This window comes from Arvicanthis niloticus, chromosome 1 (assembly GCF_011762505.2).
Source record: "Arvicanthis niloticus isolate mArvNil1 chromosome 1, mArvNil1.pat.X, whole genome shotgun sequence".
Lineage (NCBI taxonomy): Eukaryota > Metazoa > Chordata > Mammalia > Rodentia > Muridae > Arvicanthis > Arvicanthis niloticus.
In genome coordinates this window covers 146330729-146354054 of record NC_047658.1, presented here as the reverse complement: position 1 = coordinate 146354054, position 23326 = coordinate 146330729, and the positions used below count along the sequence as shown (strand labels likewise).

Here is a 23326-nt window from a genome sequence, read left to right as displayed (position 1 = left end):
CTTTAAAGGCTATACCAGAGTCCTACTCTGTGCCCCTTCTACTACCTTCTCTGGACCTGGAGTCACTTACGTATACAAATATACAAATATACAATAAAATATGGATATTTTCATTTCTTCCTGTCCAATTTCTATCCTGTTGACCTCTTCTGTTGCTTAATTCTTCTGGTTAGGACTTTGAGTACTATATTGACTAGCTAGGGAGAGAGAGAGCAACCCTTGTCTAGTCCCTAAATTTTTGTGGAATTGCTTCATTTTTTTCTCCATTTAGTTTACTGATGGCTACTGGTTTGCTGTATTTTGCTTTTACTATGTTTCGGTATGGGTTTTGAATTTCTGTTCTTTCCAATATTTTTAACATCAAAGTGTGCTGAATTTTGTCATTTGCTTTTTCAGCATCTAGTGAGATGATATTTGGTTATGTTTCCTTGATTTTGTTTACATAGTGGATTAAATTGATGGATGTACTTATATTGAAACTTCCCTGCATCCCTGGGATGAAGCCTACTTGATCATGATGAATGATCCTTTTGATATGTTCTTGGATTTGGTTTGCACGAATTTTATTGAGTTTTTTTGCATCAATATTCATCAAAGAAGTTTTTCTGAAGTTCTCTTTCTTTGTTGGGTCTGTTTGTGGTTTTAGTGTCAGTGTAACTGTGACTTCATAGAATGAATAATGAAATGTCTCTTCTGTTTCTATTTTGTGGAATATATTGAAGAGTATTGGTGTTAATTCTCATTCAGAGCACTCACAGCTAAGAATTTTCCTCTCAGCACTGCTTTCATTATATCCTCTATGTTTGAGTATGTTGAACTTTCATTTTCATTAAATTCTAAAAAGTCTTTAATTTCTTTATCTCTTCCTTGACCTCCTAATTACCATACAGTGAAGTTTTGTTCAGCTTCCATGTGTATGTGGGCTTTTTTTTTTTTTTTTTTTTTTTTTTGTTTTTGAGACAGGGTTTCTCTGTGTAGCCCGGGCTGTCCTGGAACTCACTCTGTAGACCAGGCTGGTCTTGAACTCAGAAATCCGCCTGCCTCTGCCTCCCAAGTGCTGGGATTAAAGGCATGTGCCACCACTGCCCGGACTTTTTTGTTTTTGTTGTTATTGAACATACACCTTAATCTGTGGTGATCTGCTAGGATGCATGGGATAATTCTTGAATCTATTTTTTTGACTTGTTTTTTTGACAAAGTATATGGTCAGTTTTGGAGAAAGTACCATGAGATGCTGAGAAGGCAGCATATTCTTTTATTTTAGTATGAAATGTTCTATAAATATTTTTCTTTTTTTAAATTTCTTTTTTATTGGATATTTTATTTACATTTCAGATGCCATCCCCTTTCCCCATTGCCCCCCTCGCCCCCCGAAAACCCTTATCCCATGCCCCATTTTCCTTTTTGCTTTTATATACTTTTTAAAAATGTTAATTAAAGGCTTTATAAGTTTGGTAATGCTCAATCAGAAGTGTAACCCAATACCCAACCTAGATATATCAACTATCTTTGACTGGTAGAGACATGTGAACATCTGCCCCTATACTCCCCCCTCTTCCTCTCTCTTTTTCTCTCTCATCACCTAGCTTCTCCTCTCCTCCTTTTCCTCCTCTCCTTACTCCTTCTCTTCTTCTAGGTACTCCTCCCACCTTAGCTCCTCCTACATATCACCCTTCCTGTTAAAATAAAACTTTTCTCTCAAAATACAATTAGAACATAATTATGCCAATTTGTACCAGTGAGGTACAAGATAGTCCTAATACCCAGTCCATCATTTTGTTGACTAACCAGAACCTCTGTCATCTCTCCTAACTAAAACACTTAGTTCTGAATCTGGTTTTTTCCTTGGCTTTAGAATGAATGTCAGCTAAAAACCATCCACTCAAATCTTTTCTCTCAAGGTAAGTAGCCAGGATTGGCTATAAGACTATAAGTTTTCAACCCCGTCAGAAATCCAGAATGCTTCTTGTATGTTCATGGTCATCTTTTATTAGGTAAGGGAAGTTTTATTCTATGATTTTTTGAAGATATTTACTATTCCTTTGAGTTGGGAATCTTTGCACTCTTCTATGCCTATTATCCTTAGGTTTGGTCTTTTCATTGTGTCCCAGATTTCCTGGATGTTTTGGGTTAGGAGCTTTTTGCATTTTGCATTTTTTAAGTGTTGTGTTAATGTTTTCTAGCATACCTTTTCTATTCCTAAAATTCTCTCTTCTATGTCTTATATTGTGTTGGTGATGCTTACATTTCTGACTCTTGATCTCTTTCCTAGGGTTTCTATCTTCAAGGTCATCTCCCTTTATGATTTCTTTATTGTTTCTACTTTCTTTTTTAGACCCTCAATTTTTTATTTTATTCCTTCAGCTCTTTGGTTGTGTTTTTCTGTATTTCTTTAAGAGACCTATGTGTTTCCTCTTTAAGGTCTTCTACCTGTTTATTTGTTTCTGTATTTCTTTAAAGGAGTTACTTATGTCCTTCTTAAAGTCCTCTCTCATCATCATTAAATGTGATTTTAAATCAGAATCTTGCCTTTTCAGTTAGTTGGGGTATTCAGGGCTTGCTCTGGAGGGATAACTGGGTTCTGATGATGCCAAGTAGCTTTGGTTTCTGTTCATTATGTTCTTGTATTTGCCTCCCCCCTTCAGGTTATCTCTGGTGTAAGCTGGATTTGCTGTCTCTGACTCTAGCTTGTCCCTCCTGTGAGTCTATGAGCCTGTTGTCTTAGATATGTCAGCACTCCTGGAGACCTGCTTTCTCTGGTCTGGATTTGGGTGTTTATAGTTGTGGCAAAAGGTTGGCTGTAGTGGTGAGATGGAAACCGGAAATATTGTGTCTCCAGCTGCTTGAATTTCCTGGGTTTTGTGGCCTTCTTGCAGGTGCCACTTAGGCCTGGTGTTTGGGCAGCAGTGGTAGTCTCACCTTTGATCCTTGATGTGTCATCACTCCTGAGAGACCTGCTCTCACTGGGTAGAATTGAGGAAATGATACTTGTGTCACAGGCTCAGCTCAGGGGCACAGATGGAAACTAAAAGGATCTTGCCGCTGGGAGCTCAGTGGCTTCTGGGTCTTGTGGGCTCTTGTTAGGTCACACTTGGGCCTGGTATTTGGGCAACTGTCATAGTCTCTGCTGACACACCTAAGACCACAGGCTCACAGGTATATCTTTGGTGTATCAGCACTCCTGGGATACCTGCTCTCTCTGGGTGGGATTAGGGTGCAAATAGTTGTGGCCTTTTCTATTATTTTGACTGAAGGTGAAGAGTAAGTAATATTTCATTTAATGACTCAGAATTTTAGACATGCAATGTTCTTGGATTTGAAGTAAATCCAATATGCATGAGCTCATACATGAAATAAAATCAATAAACAGTATATGTGTTATTTTTTAATCATCTATTATTCTATTCATAGACTGTGACTTGAGCCTAGAATGATGATTAGTGAGAATGTGCTTTTTTTTATGATGCTTCATGCTATGGTACACTTTGTATGATGCCTACTCTATGTACATTTGTAACAATAAAAGAGAATGGTAGTCAAATATTTGTCTTAATCTAAGGAATTTTATTTCTACTATTCATCACAGGGATCTCTAGTTTTAACAGGAAGTGTTTTCCAACTGGTTATGCAACACTCATCTGACTATTGAAATCATTATAGTATGAGGTTCTCATGAAAGTGATGCTCAATATCCAGCAATGAATAAGCAGAGAGCCAAATTTGAGTCTACTTATTTGCAATAGAACCTTGGAAATAAATGTGGTAATTTTTCTGCAGTTTCTTTGCATAATATGAAGAACAGATCAGATTAATAATCTTAGTATGATAAATCTTTGGTTTTAGTGTATCAACAACCTGGGAGATTTTCTGGTACACTCTAGGCCATCAATGTATGATAATCATCACAATGTAATTAATTATACAGAAGTTAAATTGAGTTTTTCTGAATAAATTTTTTTAACACAATACTATCAAAAAACTAAATAGATTGACTCTATGGAAAATACAATGTCATTTTCACTAACATTTGTTTGCTATTTCTTTTCAGTTTTCTAAAACCTATGGCCCAGTGTTCACTCTGTATTTCAGCTCACAGCCTACTGTGGTATTGCATGGTTATAAAGCAGTGAAAGAAGCCCTCATTGATCATGGAGAAGAGTTCTCTGGAAGAGGAAGGTTTCCAATTTTTGATAAGCTTTCGAAAGGACAGGGTAAGTGTGTGTGTGTGTGTGTGTGTGTGTGTGTGTGTGTGTGTGTGTGTGTGCATATGCTTATGTGTATACTGGGCAGTTTCTACAGTGAATTGATAGGTGGAGAGTAGAGGTCATGCTTGCTTTTCAGGCATAGGGTATGACTCCACTGATGCTACCTGCCAGCTCCTTCTGTGTCTGAGATTTTCAGTGTCCCAATTTCTTCAGGTATTGGTTTTAGCCATGGAAATGTATGGAAAGCCACAAGGCACTTCACAATCAGTACTCTGAGGACCATGGGAATGGGAAAAAGGACCATTGAGGTCAAAGTACAAGAGGAAGCACAATGGCTTGTGAAGGAACTGAAAAAAAACAATGGTAAGTGTAGGTTAGAATCTGACTTTTATATCTTGGTCTATGCATGGCTGTATATGAGTCACGTTGTTTTAACTGCAACTGAAAACATGGAGGATAGCTGCTAAGTGATCTATTCAGCTTGTCTTTTTCACTTCCTTTTTCCTACTGTTCAGAATCATGTACTCAAGACTGACACTGCCCATAGTGGGTTTAGCTTGTCTCCATCATTAGCAATGAAGAAACAGAATGAGACATGAGCCCAGATTAGTTTCCTGGAGAAATTACTCAACTGAGGTTCCTTCTTTTGAGTTAACTGTAGTGTGGTCAACTTGACTAAAACAACATGACAATCACTGATTATTTATTTTCATTACAAGTAAAATAAATTACATGACCAATATAATGCACACATTATAAACATATTTGTGATACAATACCTTGAATTTTACTTGATGAAAAATATCTACACATTTAAGTTTTGCTTAAATATATTAAATATGAGTTTTGGCCTTGATAAATATTTACTTTCTTTTCAGTAAAAATTATTGTTGCAGTTGTACTAGATGCTGGATCAAGATCATAAAAATATTTTTGTAATTGTAGATTATGCATTTTGGGTTTGCTTGACCTTAGAGTATTTTTTCTCTTATATTTTCTTACATTATTTTTAGATACCACCCATTTTTGCTCTTAATATACTTTACCAGTGGATGTTTCCATGACATATATTTTTTAGAAAGTAAAATTCATTGTTTAAACAATGACCATGTGAAAGGAAAGTATACATTTGTATTGACATAGCATTTGTTTTACCTTGTATGGACATTAAATGCTCTCATAAGACTTATTCATATAAGTGTATCATGTAATACTTAGCAGAAGTTGACATTATATTTCCTTCACATATAACAGTGATGTATCCTGGTTTTTAATTTTTTTCCTTCTAATTCTTTAATGTCACCACATGTATTTGATTCCAAGTATTTCCACTACACTCTCCAAATAGATTATAATTTTTGTTTTGTTTTATACTGTCTATATTTTTGTTTTTTATTTTTGTTTGTTTTAGAGATTCTATTATTCTGAGTAGATCTGACTGTTATGGAAGTAGGTCTATAGACCAGGCTGATCTGCAATTCAGATTTGGTCATGGATTACAGACTGTCCCCTCCAAGTTGCCAGGGTTAGTGCTATTGGCTTAAAAAGGGATACTGCAGAATTTGCTCTTAAAATTGCACCCCCCCATACCTAAATACAAAAACTCTGCCTGTCCAACAGAGTTTAAGTGCCTTTTTCTCACAGTCTATTTCAAACCCCATTGGAGTTATATCTTTATTTGAAAGAATGAGCTTTGTACATCCACTGGTACCTATGATGAGAATATATAGCACAGAAGCAAGAGTTTACAAGCTCGGTAGCGAAATCATGTCAGAACTGAAAATTCCTGAAATCACTTATGTTATCCACTTTTCTTCACACAGAAGACACCAAAAACTTACATTAAAAGTTTTTTTTTTTGTCATCTTATAGATAAAACCATTAATTAGAGAAAATATCTGACTAATATTAATCACATTCTTTCAGAACTGTTCTATCAAATCCAAATCATTATACCTCATTTCGTTGCCAAGGCTGAGGGCATAGGAAATGGAATCAAAAGAGTCTTAGTCAACATGATGACTTTGCCAATATTGATGTATTCCAATCAATATTTTGGCTGAGACCTGGGAGCACAGACCCAGTTTGATGTCAAGAATAAAATCTATATTGTCAATATACCTCATAGATGAATGAGTTGTAAGACATTTTGAATGGGTAGAACCAAAAGTTAATTCTTTAAGCTGTTAGACTAATGTAACACATCTACATGTCAAGCCAAAGAAGCAAACACAATAGGTAATTCTTGGAAAGCCTTTTGGCACCAAAACATATTAGACATAACACCATATGTTCTGAACATTCATTCCAAAAATATTGAAAAGAAAAAGGAAATATGTGAGACTGTGACAGCAATACCAAAATATAAAAAATAAATAAAGAGGGAAAGGATTCTATATATCATAAAGGAGACATGATACAGAGCTTTGAGGGATACAAATATTCATTGGATGGTCAGAATAGGTCTCTAAGTGAATGTGTCAAAAAGATTCATGCCAAATATGAATTTTCTAGAAAATGCTTGGAATAAGTACAGGAACAAATTTATGGTAGTGAGAAAGAAATTAATCATGAAAATACTTAAGTGATATATTCTAAGGCTGTCAATGTACCAAAGGGAGAATCTATGGAGTTTGACAACAAACATGTACACAGTGATATTTCCACCATTTTTGAAAAGATGGATGCAACTTAGCTTAATAAGGTAATGCTAAAAACTATTCTCCATTATCAGAAGGAAGTGCAACACTTATGTGCAAACACTGAAGTGGCTTATCATGCTAACCTAATCCAAAAAAGCTTTTAGTGTGTATGGCCTATGAATAAGCACAGAGACCTCCAGGAAGTCCACACATACCATTGAAGAATTGTAGCTTGCATATTTATTGCATGTTTATTTTGGAACTTAATGTAGGGTACATTTTGGTCACATTCACACATTTATAAAAATAAATATTCTGGTCATTCTGAATACCATATACTGAAGTTATTGGCTAAATTTTAGGTGGTTATGCCATTTAAATTGAGGGCCTTGAATGTAGGTAGTGAACAGTCTTATTTAACTTGTGAGAATGAAAACTAAATCAGGTTTATGTTATCAGGTTTATGTTAAGATGATCCTGATTCTTTATCAGGTAAGTACCTAGCAGTTAAGTATGGTAAGATACTGCTTACAATTTTTAAAATACCTTAACCTGTTAACAAGGGCAAATGTATATATATTTTAAAACAATTTTACAATTGTTTCCAATCTTCAGGCTCACCCTGTGATCCCCAGTTCATCATGGGATATGCTCCCTGCAATGTCATCTGCTCCATTGTCTTCCAGAAGCGTTTTGGTTATGAAGATAAGAACTTTATTAACTTGGTAGAAAAAGTGAAGGAGTGCATTAAAATTTTGAGCTCTCCTTGGTTGCAGGTAAAGCCAAGGTCTTTTATTTCTGAAAACACATTTTATCATCTTTGTATCTCACAGGTCAAGATCAATAGTAACCAAGTAGTAAGATGACAAGCACCACAATTCTGACTAACATATTATACAAAAGTATCTGGAGGTGAGTTGTAAGCCTTTAGCTATATACAAGCAAGTAAAACAATGCCAGGATCGCTCAAGCCTGCTGGCTAGATATCCATGAGTTTTCTCAGTGACTACTACAGAATTGTTTGTAAAATAATTCCATTCACTTCTACAAGTGTGGGCAGTCACATATAGAACATTTTTATACTATGGAAATTCCTTCCCTACGTTAAAACAAATAAACACTTTTTAAAAATCATATTACTAGGTAGGAATACCTCAGTATAGAAAGAATGTTCTAAGGAATAGTATTAATGGGAATGAAAACCTTCAGGAAAACTGAATAATTACAGTTGTTTATCAGGTCAGCTTGGATAATAGTTAACAAAGGGACAGGTCAAAGTGAAAACATGAATATTTTAATAGTGTGTGGACAATATACATACCCACAGAATTGTCCTAGCGTGAACTAGCATTGACTGCACACTTCAAATAAATCAATTGTTTAATCATGCAGAAATTATAAAGTGGTACAGTGTGCTGTTCATTTAAGGGCATCTTGAACCTACTTCTAAATACATATTACATGTCAGAAGCTGGTAGATAGAAATGGAACTCAGGCACTAGATTTCTTGTATAAATTAGCCAAAAAATTTAAACTTCTATTGTTAAAGGTGTGAGACTTAGTAATCATTCAAACTTGTAGAACAGAGTTATTTGAATCATTGAGTAGCTAAGATGAACATTCTTTCATACTCAAAAGAAATGTGAATGTGGAAATTTTTATTATGATCTTTTTTCATTTTGCAAAATTTGTCCATCATATCTCTAATAGAATGAAATTTATATATATATAAACAACCTACCTAAGATGAATTTCATTCATATCTTGAGCTGTCAATGAAAACAATCATGCATTATGTTATAAATATATCTTTATTACCTCATTAAAGTGTATTCATTTAGTAAATTCTTGCATTTATTTGTAGGTTTGCAATGTATTCCCTTTACTTCTTGATTATTGTCCAGGAAGTCATAACTTATTTTTTAAAAATTATGAATGTATTAAGAGTTACGTTTTGGAGAAAATAAAAGAACATGAAGAATCATTGGATGTTACAAATCCCCAGGACTTCATTGATTACTTCCTCATTCAAAGAAGTCAGGTAAAGGATTAATATATATTTATACAATGAGTAAAATGCTTGTGGATGGTATAGTTCATTCAATAGTTACTGATTTACAAGTAATGTTTAAAACCATGCAAGTATTATTTTTAAAACAATTTATTTTTAATACATATGTGGGTGTGGCCTGGGAAAATAGAGCAAATTTGTTAAATTGAGATTATTGTCCTGTTCTTTAAATTAAAAACAAAAAGAAAACTTAAAATAAATGGAATAGAACAATAAGACAAATAGCAGATAAGATGAAACAAATTTCAATCAAGTTATAAATCACAAGAAGTTCTGTATTAACATGAACACTTCATCATTATTAGCCAGTGTGTGGATCACTTGTATATCATATGTATTTAAAATGATATGGACATTTTTGCGACCGTAGACACTATGGAGGTTTTTAAATACATGTTTATGTTGTACCATTGGAAAGAGTAGGTGGATGAAAGCTCTGAGAATAGTTTTTGATGAATTTCCACTAGTGAGGTTAAAGATAGGTGTCTGTTGGTTGTGCTGTCTGGATTAACTATTGGCATTTTGTATTTTAGAAAAAAAGACCGGTTTTCCACACTTTCTTTGACACTCAAATTTATAAAACAATTGATAACATTCAGGTTTGTTGTTAAGAGTCAGTCTGCTCTTTTGTCTTTGTTTATATCCTTCACTAGAGATACAGTGTCAGAATTCCCCATTAATGAAACTTTTAAACATTATTTAAAAATTCAGCACTGTCTGTCCCTGGACTTTGTTACTTGTTTTTCACACTGCTTGATATGTCTGAATCCTTTAAACTTCCATATGAATTTTAAGATGTTTTCAATTTCTGTAATGAGGACAGTGAGATTATATACAGAGATAGCCCTGTTTTATGAATATTGATTTTCCTTCAGTTTATTATCATCATTATTGTTATTATCATTATTATTTTAATCTTTTTTATACTCCAGTGGTTATCCCCCTCCTGGTCTGCAGGCTAAATGTTCCTCAACACATATCTCCTCTTCTGTCTCCAACAGGATGTCCCCACACTCCCAACCCACAGCCCACTAGACTTCACCACTCCCTGGGGCCTCAAGTCTCTTAAGGCTTATGTGCATCTCTCATTGAGGCCAGACCAGGCAGTCTTCTGATGCATATGTGCCAGAGGCCTGAGATCAGCTAGTATCTGCTTCCTGGTTTGTTCTCAGTGTCTGAGAAATCTCAGGGGTCTAGGTTAGTTGAAACTGCTGGTCTTCCTATGGGTTTGCCTTATTCCTCAGTTTCTTCCAGCTTTTGCCTAATTCAACCACAATTTTTGTCCATTGGTTGGGTGTAAGTATCTGCATCTGACTTTTTGGCTGCTTGTTCTGCCTCTGAGAGAGCAGCCATGCTAGGTTCATGCCTATAAACAAACCATAGCATCAGTAATAGTGTCAAGCCTTGAACCCTCCCTTCTCCCACCTTGAGCTAGATCCCAATTTGCATCTGTCACTGGATAACCTGTCCCTCAGTTATTTCTCAAGTTTTGTCCCTGCATTTATTTAGAAAACAAATCTGTGTCAGAGTTTTTGATTGTGGGATGGCAGCCCTATCCTTCCACTTGATGTCCTGTCTTTCTACTGGAAGTAGACTCTACAAATTCCCTCTCTCTACTGAAGGACATTTCATTTAAGGTCCCTCCCTTTGAGTCCTGAGAATCTCTCACTTCCCAGGTCTCTGGTACATTCTAGAGTAAACCCCACCACCTATCTACCAAGGTGGCCTATTTCCATTCTTTCTGCTGGTCCTTGGGGCTTCAGTCTTGTTTCCCACCCCATTACCTGATCATGTTCCCTGTTTTCTGTCTCTGCGTCCCATCCCACCCAAGACCCTCCCTCCTTCTGTCTCCCTGCCCTGGTTATTTCTTTCTTCTCTTTTCCAAGTGGGATGGAAGCATCCTCATTTGGGCACTTCTGCTGGTTAACCTTCTTGAATTCTAAGGATTGTCTTCTGCATATTATGTATATTTGGGGGGGTAATATCTACTTATTAATGAGTACATACCATGAATTTTTTGTGTGTCTGAGTTACTTCACTCAAGATGATATTTTTGTTTCACCCATTTTCCTGTAAAACTCCAGATATTCTTATTTTTAATAGCTGAGGAGTATTACATTGTGTGCATGAGCCATATTTTTTGTATCCATTTTTTCTTCATGAAACATCTGGGTTGTTTTTAGATTCTGGAAACCCCCCAAATACTGCTATAAACATAGTGGATCAGCAGCCCTTGTGGCATGCTGAAGCATGCTTTGGGCATATGCCCAGAGTGGTATAGCTGGAACTTCAGGTAGATCTATTTCCAATTTTCTGAGGGAACCTCAAAATTGATTTCCAGAGTGATTGTACTACTTTGCAATTACAACAATAATAGAGGAGTGTTCCTCTTTCTCTATATTCTTGGTATTTTGTGCTGTCATGTGAGTTTTTGATTTTAGCCACTCTGATTGGTATGAGATAAAATATCATGGTTGTGTTGACTTGTATCTCACTGATCACTAATTTGAGAATTTCTTTCAGTTTTTCTCAGCCATTTGAGATCCCTATGTTTTGAATTCTGTTCAGTTCTATAGTCCATTTTGGGTAGTTTTTTTTTTGTTGTTGTTGTTGTTGGTCAATTTTTTGAGTTCTTTATATATTTTAGATATTTGTCCTCTACTGGATGTAGAGTTAGTATTTTTTCACAATCTTTAAATTGCTGATTCGTCCTGTTAACTATGTCCTTTCCTTTACAGAAGATTTCCAGTTTCATGAGTTCTCATTTATCAATTCTTGATCTCAGAACCTGAACCTCTGGAATTCTGTTTAGGAAATTACTGCTCCCCACCCCACCCCTACCCACAATACAATGAGTTTTAAGCTCTTTCCCATTTTCTCTTCTATAGATTCATTGTATCTTGTTTTAAGTTGAGGTCCTTGATTTACATGGAAGTGATCTTTGTGCAAGGTGACACATATGGATCTAGTTTGATTTTTCTACATACAGACTGCCAGTTAGATCATCACCATTTTTTGAAGATGGTTTCCTCATTCCATTGTATATTTTTGGCTTCTTTGTCAAAGATCAAGTGTGTATAATTGTGTGGTTTTATTTCTGGGTCTTCAATTTTATCCATTGATCAACCTGTCTGTCTCTTTAACTATACCATGTAGTTTTTATTATTTATTTATTTATTTCTCTAGATTTTATTCTCCTCCTGGTCCACCCTCTGACTGTTCCCCAATCTATATCTCCTCCCTATCTCCTATCTACACAAGGATGTCCCCACTCCCACACCCACCTTATCAGTTATCTAAACTCTCTCAGGACTCCAGGCTGTTGAAGATTAGGTGCATCTTCTGTGACTAAACCCAGACCCAGCAGTCCTCTGTTTTATGTTTGTTGGGGGCCTCATATCAGCTGGTGTATGTTGCTTGATTTGTGGTCCAGTGTCTGAGAGATTTGAGGGTCTAGGTTAATTGAGGCTGTATTTCTGCCTACAAGTGACCTCCTCCTCAGCTTTTTCTTGCTTTTCCCTAATTCATCCACAAATGTCAGCAGCTTTTGTCCATTGGTTGTGTGAAAATATCTTCATTTGACTCTTTCAGCTGATTGCTGGGTCTTCTGGAGGGCAGTCATGATAGGTACCTTTTTGGGAACACTTCATAGCCTCAGTAATAGTGTCAGGTCTTGAGACATCCCCTTGAGCTGGCTCCCACTTTGGGCCTATCACTGGACCGACTTTTTCTCAGGCTCCTCTCCATTTCCATCCCTGCAGTTCTTTCAGGGAGGAACAATTATAGGTCAGAGTTTTGACTGTGGGATGGCAACCCCATCCCTCACTTGATGCCCTATCTTTCTGCTTGAGATGTGTGCCACAGATTCTCTCTCCTCACTGTAGGTCACTTTATCTAAGGTCCTTCTCTTTTGGTCCTGAGAGTCTCTTACTTCCCAGCTCTCATTTACATTCTGGAGAGTCCCCTCAACTTCCCACCTCCAGAGGTTACCTGTTTTCATTATTTCTCCTGGTGCTTAGAGCTGGAGTGGCTGTTCACTCATCACCCCATATTACACCCCGGGATGGGCAGTGACTTGGCGTGCTTTCGCTTCTTGCACCTGTGCAGATTAGTTGTTTACTTGTGGGAGCACTGGATGCCAGAGCCATCTTGTAATGGTGAATGTTGTCACCGCTCGCCACGGCTCCCTACAGAAAGCATTTTGGAGTTTCCTCAGAAAATTGGAAATAGATATAGCTGAAGACTCAGCAATACCACTCTTGGGCATATAACCAAAAGATGCCCTACCATACCACAGGGGTATGTGTTCCACTATGTTCATAGAAGCCTTGTTTGTGATAGACAGAAGCTGAAAACAACCTAGGTGTCCCACAACAGAAGAATGGATCCATAAAATGTTGTTCATTTGCACAATGGAATACTACTTAGGTATTAAGAAGGAGGACATCCTAAGATTTGCAGGCAAATGGATACAAAGATACAAAGTATCTTCCTGAGTGAGGTAACTGTGATCCAAAAGGATATGCATAGTGTGTACTCACCATGCAGTTTTAAATCATGATTGCTCTTTGGAATAGCTTGAGGTCAGTGATGGAGATTATCCCAGAAGTTTTTATTGTTAAGACTGTTTTCATTATTCTAAGTTTTTGTTTTTCCAGATGAATTTAAAAATTAATCTTTCCATGTCTTTGAAAAAATGTGTTGTAATTTCGATGCAGATTGTATTGAATCTGTACATTGCTTTTTATAGGATGATCATTTTTTTCTATTTAATTGTACCACTCCATTAGCATGGGAATTCTCTTTTATTTCTGAGGTCTCCTTCAGATTCTTTATTGAGAGACTTGAAGTTCTTGTCATAAAGATCTTTACTTGTTTCATTACAGTTATCCCAAGATATTTTATTTCATTTGTATCCACTATGGAGTGTGTTGTTTCTATAATTTCTTTCTGAGCTCATTTATCATTTGTATAGAGAAGGACTATTGATTTATTTGAGTGAATTTTATATCCAGTCACATTTCTAAAGTTGTCTATCAGCTGTAGAAGTTCTCTGGTATAATTTTTTGTGTGGCTTATGTATAGGATCATATCACCTGCAAATAGTGATACCTTGACTTCTGCTTTGCTAATATGTATTTCTTTGATCTCCTTTTGTTGTCATATTGGTCTAGCTAGAACATAAAGGACTATATTGAATAGATATGGGGAGAGTGGTCATCCTTGTCCCTGATTATAGGGGGATTACTTCCAGCATCTCTCCATTTCATTTGATATTGGCTGTTGGTTTTCTGTATTTTGATTTTATTATGCTATGTATGGGCCCTGAATTCCTAATTGCTCTAATACTTTTAACATGAATGGGTGTTGTATTTTGTCAAATGCTTTTTCAGGATCTAATGAGATGATCATGTATTTTTTCCTTTAATTATATTTATTTAGTTGATTACATTAACGGATTTTTAAATATTGAACCAATCTTGCATCCCTGGGATGCAGCCTACTTGGTAGTGTTGAGTTGTGGCTTTGGTGTGTTTTTGGATTTGGCTTGTGAGAATTTTATTGAGTATTTTTGCTCCAATATTAATAAGCAAAATCGATCTAAAGTTCTCTTTTTTGTTGGGTCCTTGTGTGGTTTAGGTATCAGAGTAATTATGGCTTCATAGAACAAATTAAGCAGTGTTCCTTCTATTTCCATTTTATTGTCAAGTTTGAGAAGTATTCATACTAGCTCTTTGAATGTCTGAAAGAATTCTGCATTAAAGCCACCTGGCCATGGGATTTTTGGCTAGAGAGTATTTTAATGACTTCTTTAATTTTTTTTTAGGGGATATGAACCTGTTTATATAGCTTTTATATTCTTGATTTAACTTTGGTACATGATTCCTGTATAGAAATTTATCCATTTCATTTAGATTTTCCAATTTAATTGAATATAGACTTTTGTAGAAGGATCTTAAAATTTTTCAAATTTTCTTAGTTTCTGTTGTTATGTCTCCCTTTTCATTTCTGATATTGTTAATTTGGATATTTACTATTGGCCCTCTAGCTAGTTTGGATATGTGTTTTTCCATTTTTTGGTTCTCTTAATGAACCAGCTTTTGGTTTGTTGAGTCTTTGTATTATTCTCTTCGTTTCTATTTGGTTAATTTCAGTCCCGAGTTTCAGCATTTTCTACCTTCTACTTGTCTTGGGTGTGTTTACTTCTTTTTTTTCTAAAGCTCTCAGTTTTGCTGTAAAGGCTCTAGTGTACGGTTTCTCCAATTTATTTACCAAGGCTATACATTTTCGTCTTAGCACTGCTTTTATTGTGTCCCATTAGTTTGGGTATGTTGTGTCTTCATTCTCATTGAATTCCAGGAAGTCTTTAATCTCTGTCTTTATTTCTTCCCTGAACAAGTATTTATTGAATAGAGAATATATCTACGGATATATAGGTTTTCTGTTTTTTTTTTTCTTTCTTTTTTTGTTATTGACAATCATGTTTAGTCCATGGACATCTGATAGGATGCATAGGATTATTTTAAACTTCTATTATATTTTGAGGCTTGGTTTTTGACAAATTATACAGTCAGTATTGGAGAAGATACCATGATGTGCTGAGAAGGTATTACATTTTGTTTTAGGGTGAAATGTTCTGTACATGTCTATTAAATCCATTTGGTTCATAACATGTATTAGTTTCACTCTATCTCTGTTTAGATTATGTTTCAATGAACTGTCTGTTATTGGGAGTGGAGTGCTGAAGTCTCCCATTATTATTGTGTAGGGTTCAATGTGTGTTATGAGTTTTAGTAAAGCTTTTTTTTTTTTTTTTTGACTGTGGGTCCCATTGAAGTTGGGTCATAGATGTTTAGAATTGAGGCTTTCTCTTGGTGGATTTTTTCTTTGATGAATATAATGTGTCCTTCCACATCTTGCTTCATAACTTTTGGTTGAAAGTCTATTTTATAGGATATTAGGACAGCAACTCCAGCTTGTTTCTTGGGACCACTTTCTTGGAAGACTTTTTCTAGCCTTTTACTCTGAGATGGTGTCTGTTTTTGTTATTAAGGTGCATTTCTTATATTCAGCAAAATGCTGGATCTTGTTTGGGTATGTATTCTGTTAGCTATGACTTTTTATTGGGGAATTGAGTTCATTTATATTGACAGATATTAAAGACAGATGATTGTTACTTCCTGTTATGCTTATTATTATGCTGGTATTATGGGTATGTGATTCTCTCCTTTCAGTTTTGTTGTGACGCTATTAACTTCTTGTTTTTTCTTTGATGTAGGCACTCTCATTGTGTTGACTTTTTCCTTCTAGTATCCTTTTTAGGGCTAGATTTGTAGATAGATATTGTTTCAATTTGGTTTAATCCTGGAATATTTTGAATTCGACATCTATGTTGATTGAGAGGTTACTGGGTATAGGAGCCTGGGATAGCATTTGTTTTCTTAGGGTCTAAATAATCCCTGTCCTGGCTCTGTTGGCTTTTATTGTCTCTGTTTAGAATTCTGGTGTAAGTCTGATAGGTATTCCTTTTACGTTACTTGGCCTTTTTCACTTGCAGCTTTTAATATTCTCTCTTTGTTCTGTACAATTAGTGTTTTGATTATTATGTGACAAGAGGGTTTTCTTTTCTGGTCCAAACTATTTCATGTTCTATAGGCTTCTTATACATTAATTACCATCTCTTTTTTTAGATTAGTAAAGTTTTCTTCTAAGATTTTGTAAAAATATTTTTGGATCCCTTGAGCTCAGAATCTTTGCTTTCTTCTATTCTTATTATTCTTAGATTTGTTCTTTTCATTGTGTTTTGGATTTCCTGAATGTTTTTGGTTAGGAGTTATGTGTTTGAATTTTCATTGACTGTTGTGTCAGTATCTTCTAAGGTATTTTCTACACCTGAGATTCTCTCTTCTATCTCTTGTACTCTATTGGTTATGCTTGGATCTGTTGTTCCTGACCTCTATCTTAGGTTTTTTTATTTCTAGGTTTGCCTCCATTTGTGTTTTCTTTACTGCTTCTAGTTCCACTTTTAGGTCAATTCCTTCACCTGCTTGCTGGTATTTTCCTGTATTTTTAAGAGATCTATTTGTTTCCTTCATTAAGGCTTTCTACCTATCCACCTGTGTTTTCCTTTCTTTTTTTTTTCAGTGAGTTATTTATATCCTCCTTAACTGATTGTATTATCTTTATTATATAGTATTTTATGTCAGCTTCCTGATTTTTAAGTGTTTTGGTGAATCCTGGGCATGCTGAGGTGGGAGAACCAGGCTCTGATGGTGCCAAAATATATCTACTTCTGTTGTTTATGATCTTGTGCTTGCCTCTCAATCTTGTTATACCTGATGTTAGCTGGTCTGGGTGTTTCTGTCTGGAGCCTGTCTTCTGCATCCCAGAGTTGCTGTAGGTCTTCTGTGAGACCTGTGGCTCTTCCCATAGAAGACCTCTTGTGAGGTTTTCAGAATATGGGGTCTTCAGAGTTGCATGTCTGTGGGTCATCCTTTGCCCTGGCTGTAGTGGTTTATTTGAGAGGCCTTTACACTGCAGAGAGTTCAGGAGGTAGACAAACTGCTGATCTGTTGTCTTGGTTGCTGCAGATCTCCTTAGACACCTTCAGATTGATGGGTCTTCAGAGGATCTGTCCAGCTTTTGCCCTGTGTGGAGCTCTTTTCTTGGGAGACATTCAGACTATGGGTTCTGTTGCTCTGTGTGCAGCCAAAATCCTGGGAGGCTTTCAGACTGGTCCGTTTCCCTGCATGCAGCAGATTTCTTGGGATGCTTTCAGGCTGTGATTTCTTTAGAGAATCAGACAAGCTGGTGTTCCCGGTAGAATGAAGGGCGGTGGATTTCAGGGGGTGAGGTGTCTCTGTGTTGATGAGTCCTGAGTTTTCTGGGCTTCTCAGGGTTCTCACCTGCTGCAGCTGTATGTAACCATACCTTACAGGCTTCTCTGTGTACAGTGACACTCCTGGTAGGCATTCAGACTGTGCTGTTTTCAGAGGAGCAGACAAGCTGATCTTTAGAGATTGACCTTACTTGACAGCTTCTCTATGTACTATCTTTTTCTAGTACAACAAACTTTAGTTTACAAGCACGGGAACTACCATGCACTTATTCATCATTTATATATCTTTGAATTCTTTCTACCTTACAATTTTCTGAGTTATTTTTCTATGAATATCTGTGCAGACATTTCTTGATGGTATGTTTTCCTTTAGTTTTAATTTTTAAGTTCTCATACCATGTGTAATGCCATTTTGCTTACATATGAGTCTGCATAGTCTTGACATCAAAGCTCACACCTTAATAGAAGTGTTACTTCTCTGTTAGGAAGCTGACTTTTCCATTGTTAATAATTATATTGAAGTGATGTTAAATATAGCTTTCAAATATTCTACACAGAATTAGTTTTAAACTTTGTTAATTATTTTGAACAAATGAGTAGCACTGTAATTTATAAATTTCCAGAAGCATACTTAGAAAGGCTAAAAATTAGCAGGTAATCATGAGATGGTTCCACTATGGACTGTAAAGCTTTGATGATTTTGTTTTTTTAGGTAAGGGTGAGAAGATTTTATTTGAGGAAAGATTTTTGATATTAATTTGCTCTCTCTTTTTTATAGTTTTATTATTATTATTATTATTATTATTATTATTATTATTATTATTACTAATTTTCTGTGTTTTTTTTACACTCCAGATTTTATTTCCCTCCTGGTCCACCCTCTGACTGTTCCACATCCCATACCTCCTCCCTATCCCCCTGTCTCTAAGATGAAGGTTCCCCTCCCTACCAGACATCTAAACTCCCTCAGGACTCCAGTCTCTTGAGGGTTAGGTATATCTTCCGTGACTGAACCCAGACTTGGCAATCCTCAGCTGTATATGTGTTGGCCTCATATCATCTGGTATATGCTGCCTGGTTTGTGATCCAGTATCTGAGAGACCTCAGGGGTAGAGATTGAGACTGCTGGTCCTCCTACAGGGTCACCCTCCTCCTAAACTTCTTCCAGCTTTTCTCTAATTTAATCACAGGGGTTAGCAGCTTCTGTCCATTGGTTGGGTGCAAATATCTGCATATGACTCTTTCAGCTGCTTGCTGGGTCTTTTGGAGAACAGTCATGATAGGTCCCTTTTTGTGAGTACTTTATAGCCTTAGTAATAGTGTCAAGCCCTTGGACCTCTTCTTGAACTGGATTCCATTTTGGGCCTATCGCTGGACTTCCTTTTCCTCAGGCTCTTCTCCATTTCCAACCCTGCAGTTGTTTCAGACAGGAACAATTATGGCAATATGTATAAAATTACTAGGTATTAACCCATACTCTGTAGAACAATGAAGTTTTATTCTCTTGTAGAGGTATTATATAGAAAAATAGATAATTTGTTAATACTTAATGATGTTTCTATAAGAATTCCTAAAATGATACTGGTAATTATTAAGATATTTTAGAGTAGGACTGCTCTTAAGTCCTTGCTGATGTCAAAACTGCAATTAGGACACTGATAGTCTACCAGTGTCACTAGTTAGTTGCTTCTGAGCTAGTAAGCAGGCATCTACAGCTTAGGGCACATTCCAAGAATTTTTTAAAAATTAACCAAAAGTCATGAAAAGGAAGTAAGGATTTACTATAGGTTCAAGGACAGAACATACAAAATTGACTGGGTTTATCTATGTAAAACTTCAATAATACCATAGTTACAAAAATTATGGATTTTAACTTTCAAGGAACCTGTTTAACTTGTGATAAAATAATTAATATTTACCAAATAATTACTTTTATTGGACATGCATGTAATTACTCTGTGTTGTAAATTTATTCAATTTATGCTTTGAATTTATGATGAAACATCTAGTGATTCTTTGTAAAAAAGATAAATAATGTTTGGGATCATTCAATCTATGCAATCTATTCTCTTAGAAAAGGTACAAAACACTAAAGAAGATTACATTGCAAAGGCACAGACAATAAAACTATTGGGAGGAAAGGCAGCTGGGGGCAAGGGCATTGTGAGCAAGGGCATTACAGAGCATGAGGAAAAAGTGAGACTAGGAGAAAAGAGAGCATGGAAAACTTTTTGAGAGGCATTTATTAGAGAACTTTTTGTAGAACATTTTAGAGAGCAAGAGAAGAAACTTTTAGAGAGAAGAACCTTTTAGAGAAGAACTTTCTTAAAGAACTTTCATTGATGATTTTTTAGAGAAAACTGAGGAATAAAGGCTAAACTCACTTTCCTTTTTAAACTTTTTATTAAATTGCTTAATTTATTTAAAACCAAATGTTGCCCCCTTCCTAGTTTTGCCTTTCCAATTTCTTCACCTCATCACCAATCCCCTTTTCTTCTGAAAGAGTGGCCCTCTCCCTACACATGCACCCCTACTTCACCCCCTATTGCATCATTCTTCCTTGTGGAATTAAGTTTCTACAGGATCAAGCAAATCTTCTCCTACTGATGAATATATATATATATATATATATATATATATATATATATATGGAGAGAGAGAGAGAGAGAGAGAGAGAGAGAGAGAGAGAGAGAGAGCGAGCCAAGGACCAGCTCATACATGCTATTTGGTTTCTACCTAGTTCTATGTGAGCTCTGGTTGGTCTGATTACTTGATACTGTTTTTCAACTTGTAGAGTTGCAATCCCATTCACCTCCTTCAGTCCTTTCCCTATCTCTTTAATAGTGGTTGCTCTGTTCAGTCCAATGGTTGGCCACAAGTATCTCCATCTGTCTCAGTCAGCTGATAATAGAACCTCTCACAAGCTGTCTGCAAGTACAACATGTCATCAATAATAGTGTCAGGGTAGGATGCCTGCACATGTGATGGATACCAAGTTGGGCCAATCAGTGGATGACTTTTCATTCAGTCTCTGCTTCATTTTTGTCCCAGCATTTTATTTAGACAGGAACAATTGTGGAGCAAAAAATTTGAAGATTGGTAGATAAAATTATATCTCCCTTGGGTGCCATATCTCTGTACTAGAGGTGGTCTCTTCCAGTTCTGTCTCCCCACTGTTGGGCATTTTGGTGAAAACCTTCCCCATTGAGTCCTAGGAACCTCTCACATCACAAGTCTTTGCAGCTTTCTATAGGTTTCCTGACTCCAATCCCTAATTGCTGCATGTTTCCATTCATTTTCCTTACACCCTGGGCTTCTCTCTTCTTTCCCCCATAACCAGATCCTAAACCCTTTCCCCTGATCGCCTCTCTCCCACCCAGGTACCTCACTTTATTTGCCTCCTATTGACTATTTTGTCCTTCTTCTAAGTGGTATTGAAATATCCACACTTGGGCCTTCCTTCTTATTAAACTTCATACTGCCTATGAGTTGTATCATGGGTATTCTGAACTTTTTGTATTATATCTACTTATCAGTGAGTACATATTACACATGTCCTTTTCAAATTCAGTATCCTCATGCAGGATGACATTTTCTAGTTGCATCAATTTACTTGCAAAATTCACGATATTCATGTTGTTAATCGCTGAAGAGTATTCCATTGTGTAAATAAACCATATTTTCTGTATTTATTCTTTAATTGAGAGACATCTGGGTTAATTCCATTTTCTGGCTATTACAAATCAGGCTGCTATGAACATAGTAGATCATGTGTCCATGTGGTATGATGGACCATCTTTAGGGTATACAGCCAGGAGTGGTATAGCTGGGTCTTCAGGTAGAAGTATTTTTATTTTTATTTTTTTAGGAACCACCAAATTGATTTCCATAGTGGTTGTACCATTTTGAAATTCCACCAGCAATGAAGGAATGTTTTGCTTTCTCTATATCCTACCAGTTCATGAGCATGGAGATCTTTTTATAATCTGCAGTCTTTAATTTCTTTCTTCAAGGAGTTTTTTTTCTTGTCATACAGATCTTTCATTTGATTTAATAAAGTGACACCAAGATAAGTTATAGTACTTATGACCACTGTGATGTATTGTTTGTCTGAATTCCTTCTCAGCCAGTTTATCATTTGGATAAATGAAGAACACTGATTAGTTTGAGTTAATAATATATCCAGTCATTTTGCTGAATTTGTTTGTGACATGTAGCAGTTCTCTTGTATAAAATTTGGTAAATATACTGATATATATATATATATATATATATGATAGTATATTTCATATATGATATGATAGTATATATCACTGATATATACTATCATATCATCTGCAAATAGTGATACCTTGACTTCTTCATTAATAATTTGTATCCCTTTGACCTCCTGTTGTTGTTCAGTTGTTCAAGTTAGAACTTTAAATATGATATTGAGTAAATATGGAGAGAGTGGTCAGCTTTCTTTCGTCCCTGATTTTAGTGGGATTACATCAAATTTCTCTATATTTAATTTGGTGCTGGCTGTTGGTATGCTGTATATTGACTTTGTTGTGTTGAGGTATATGCCTTGAATTTCTGATTTTTCTAAGACTTTTAACATGAAGTGGTATGTATCTTGTGGAAGACATTTTCAACATCTATTGAGATGAACGTTTGATTTTTTTTCTTAAAGCTTGTTTATATTATGAATTATGTTGATGGATTTCCATACATTGAACAATGCCTGGATTCCTGGGATGAAGCCTAATTAATCATGAAAAGTGATCATTTTGATGTGTCCTTGGATTTGTTTTGTTAGAATTTTATTGAGTATTTTAACATTGATATTTATAAGTGAGATTGATCCAACGTTCTGTTTCTTTGTTGAGTCTTTGTGTGGCTTATGTATCAGCATAAGTTTGCATTAATTGAATGAATTAACTAGTATTCCGTCTATTTCTATTTTGTAGAATAGTTTAGGAAGTATTGGTATTAGATCTTCTTTGAAGGTCCAATAGATTTCTGTACTAAAACCATCTGGCCTTGCATTACAACAGGAGATGAGTGTCTTTGTATGGTTGGTATCAATACCGAGAATGCTAGTGCTTTTGATAAAGTTGTTTATACAATATTAGATGCACTGAAGGCCATCTAGAAAACATGATGATATCAAGATGACAGAAAACAGTAATTATGTTTTATTTATGATCCTGCCTCTACATTTAAAGGCATAAACTTGCTGACAAACCTGCAGCACCATCTTTGCAGCTTTGTCACTTGCATTCCTCTCCTTCTCTGCTTTATCTTATGAAGGTCACAGATGTGTCTGTCTCTGTTTTCATGACTTAGTATCTTGTTTTTACATGTTCATTATCAATCCTTCCATATTACATGGATCATACAGTTAATTGACTTTCACATAGAGTGGAGCTTGGTTGTACTGACTGTGAACCTACCTAATCTTGCTAGGAGTGATTCATTATCTTATTTACAAATCTGAAATTTGGGCAGACTGTGCAGTGATTGTTACTCCATACAAATATTTTGAGGAAAATTTTAAAGCAAATTCTTTATTCATACCTCAAGC

General features: G+C 35.8%; 1 protein-coding gene across 4 annotated transcripts in view; it reads left to right on the top strand.

Moving 5' to 3' along the window:
• LOC117704180 (cytochrome P450 2C40-like) overlaps positions 1-23326 on the top strand; it is a 42408-nt gene that overhangs the window by 3050 nt on the left and 16032 nt on the right. For 2 of the 4 annotated variants that reach the window (XM_076920411.1, XM_034496216.2), the window contains exons 2-5: positions 4049-4211; positions 4419-4568; positions 7463-7623; positions 8712-8888. In XM_076920411.1, coding sequence (XP_076776526.1) covers positions 4049-4211; positions 4419-4568; positions 7463-7623; positions 8712-8888 — 651 coding nt within the window. Of the gene's footprint in view, positions 1-3586; positions 3763-4048; positions 4212-4418; positions 4569-7462; positions 7624-8711; positions 8889-23326 lie in introns of all 4 variants that reach the window. The other 2 variants (XM_076920415.1, XM_076920424.1) reach the window with 2 other exon arrangements.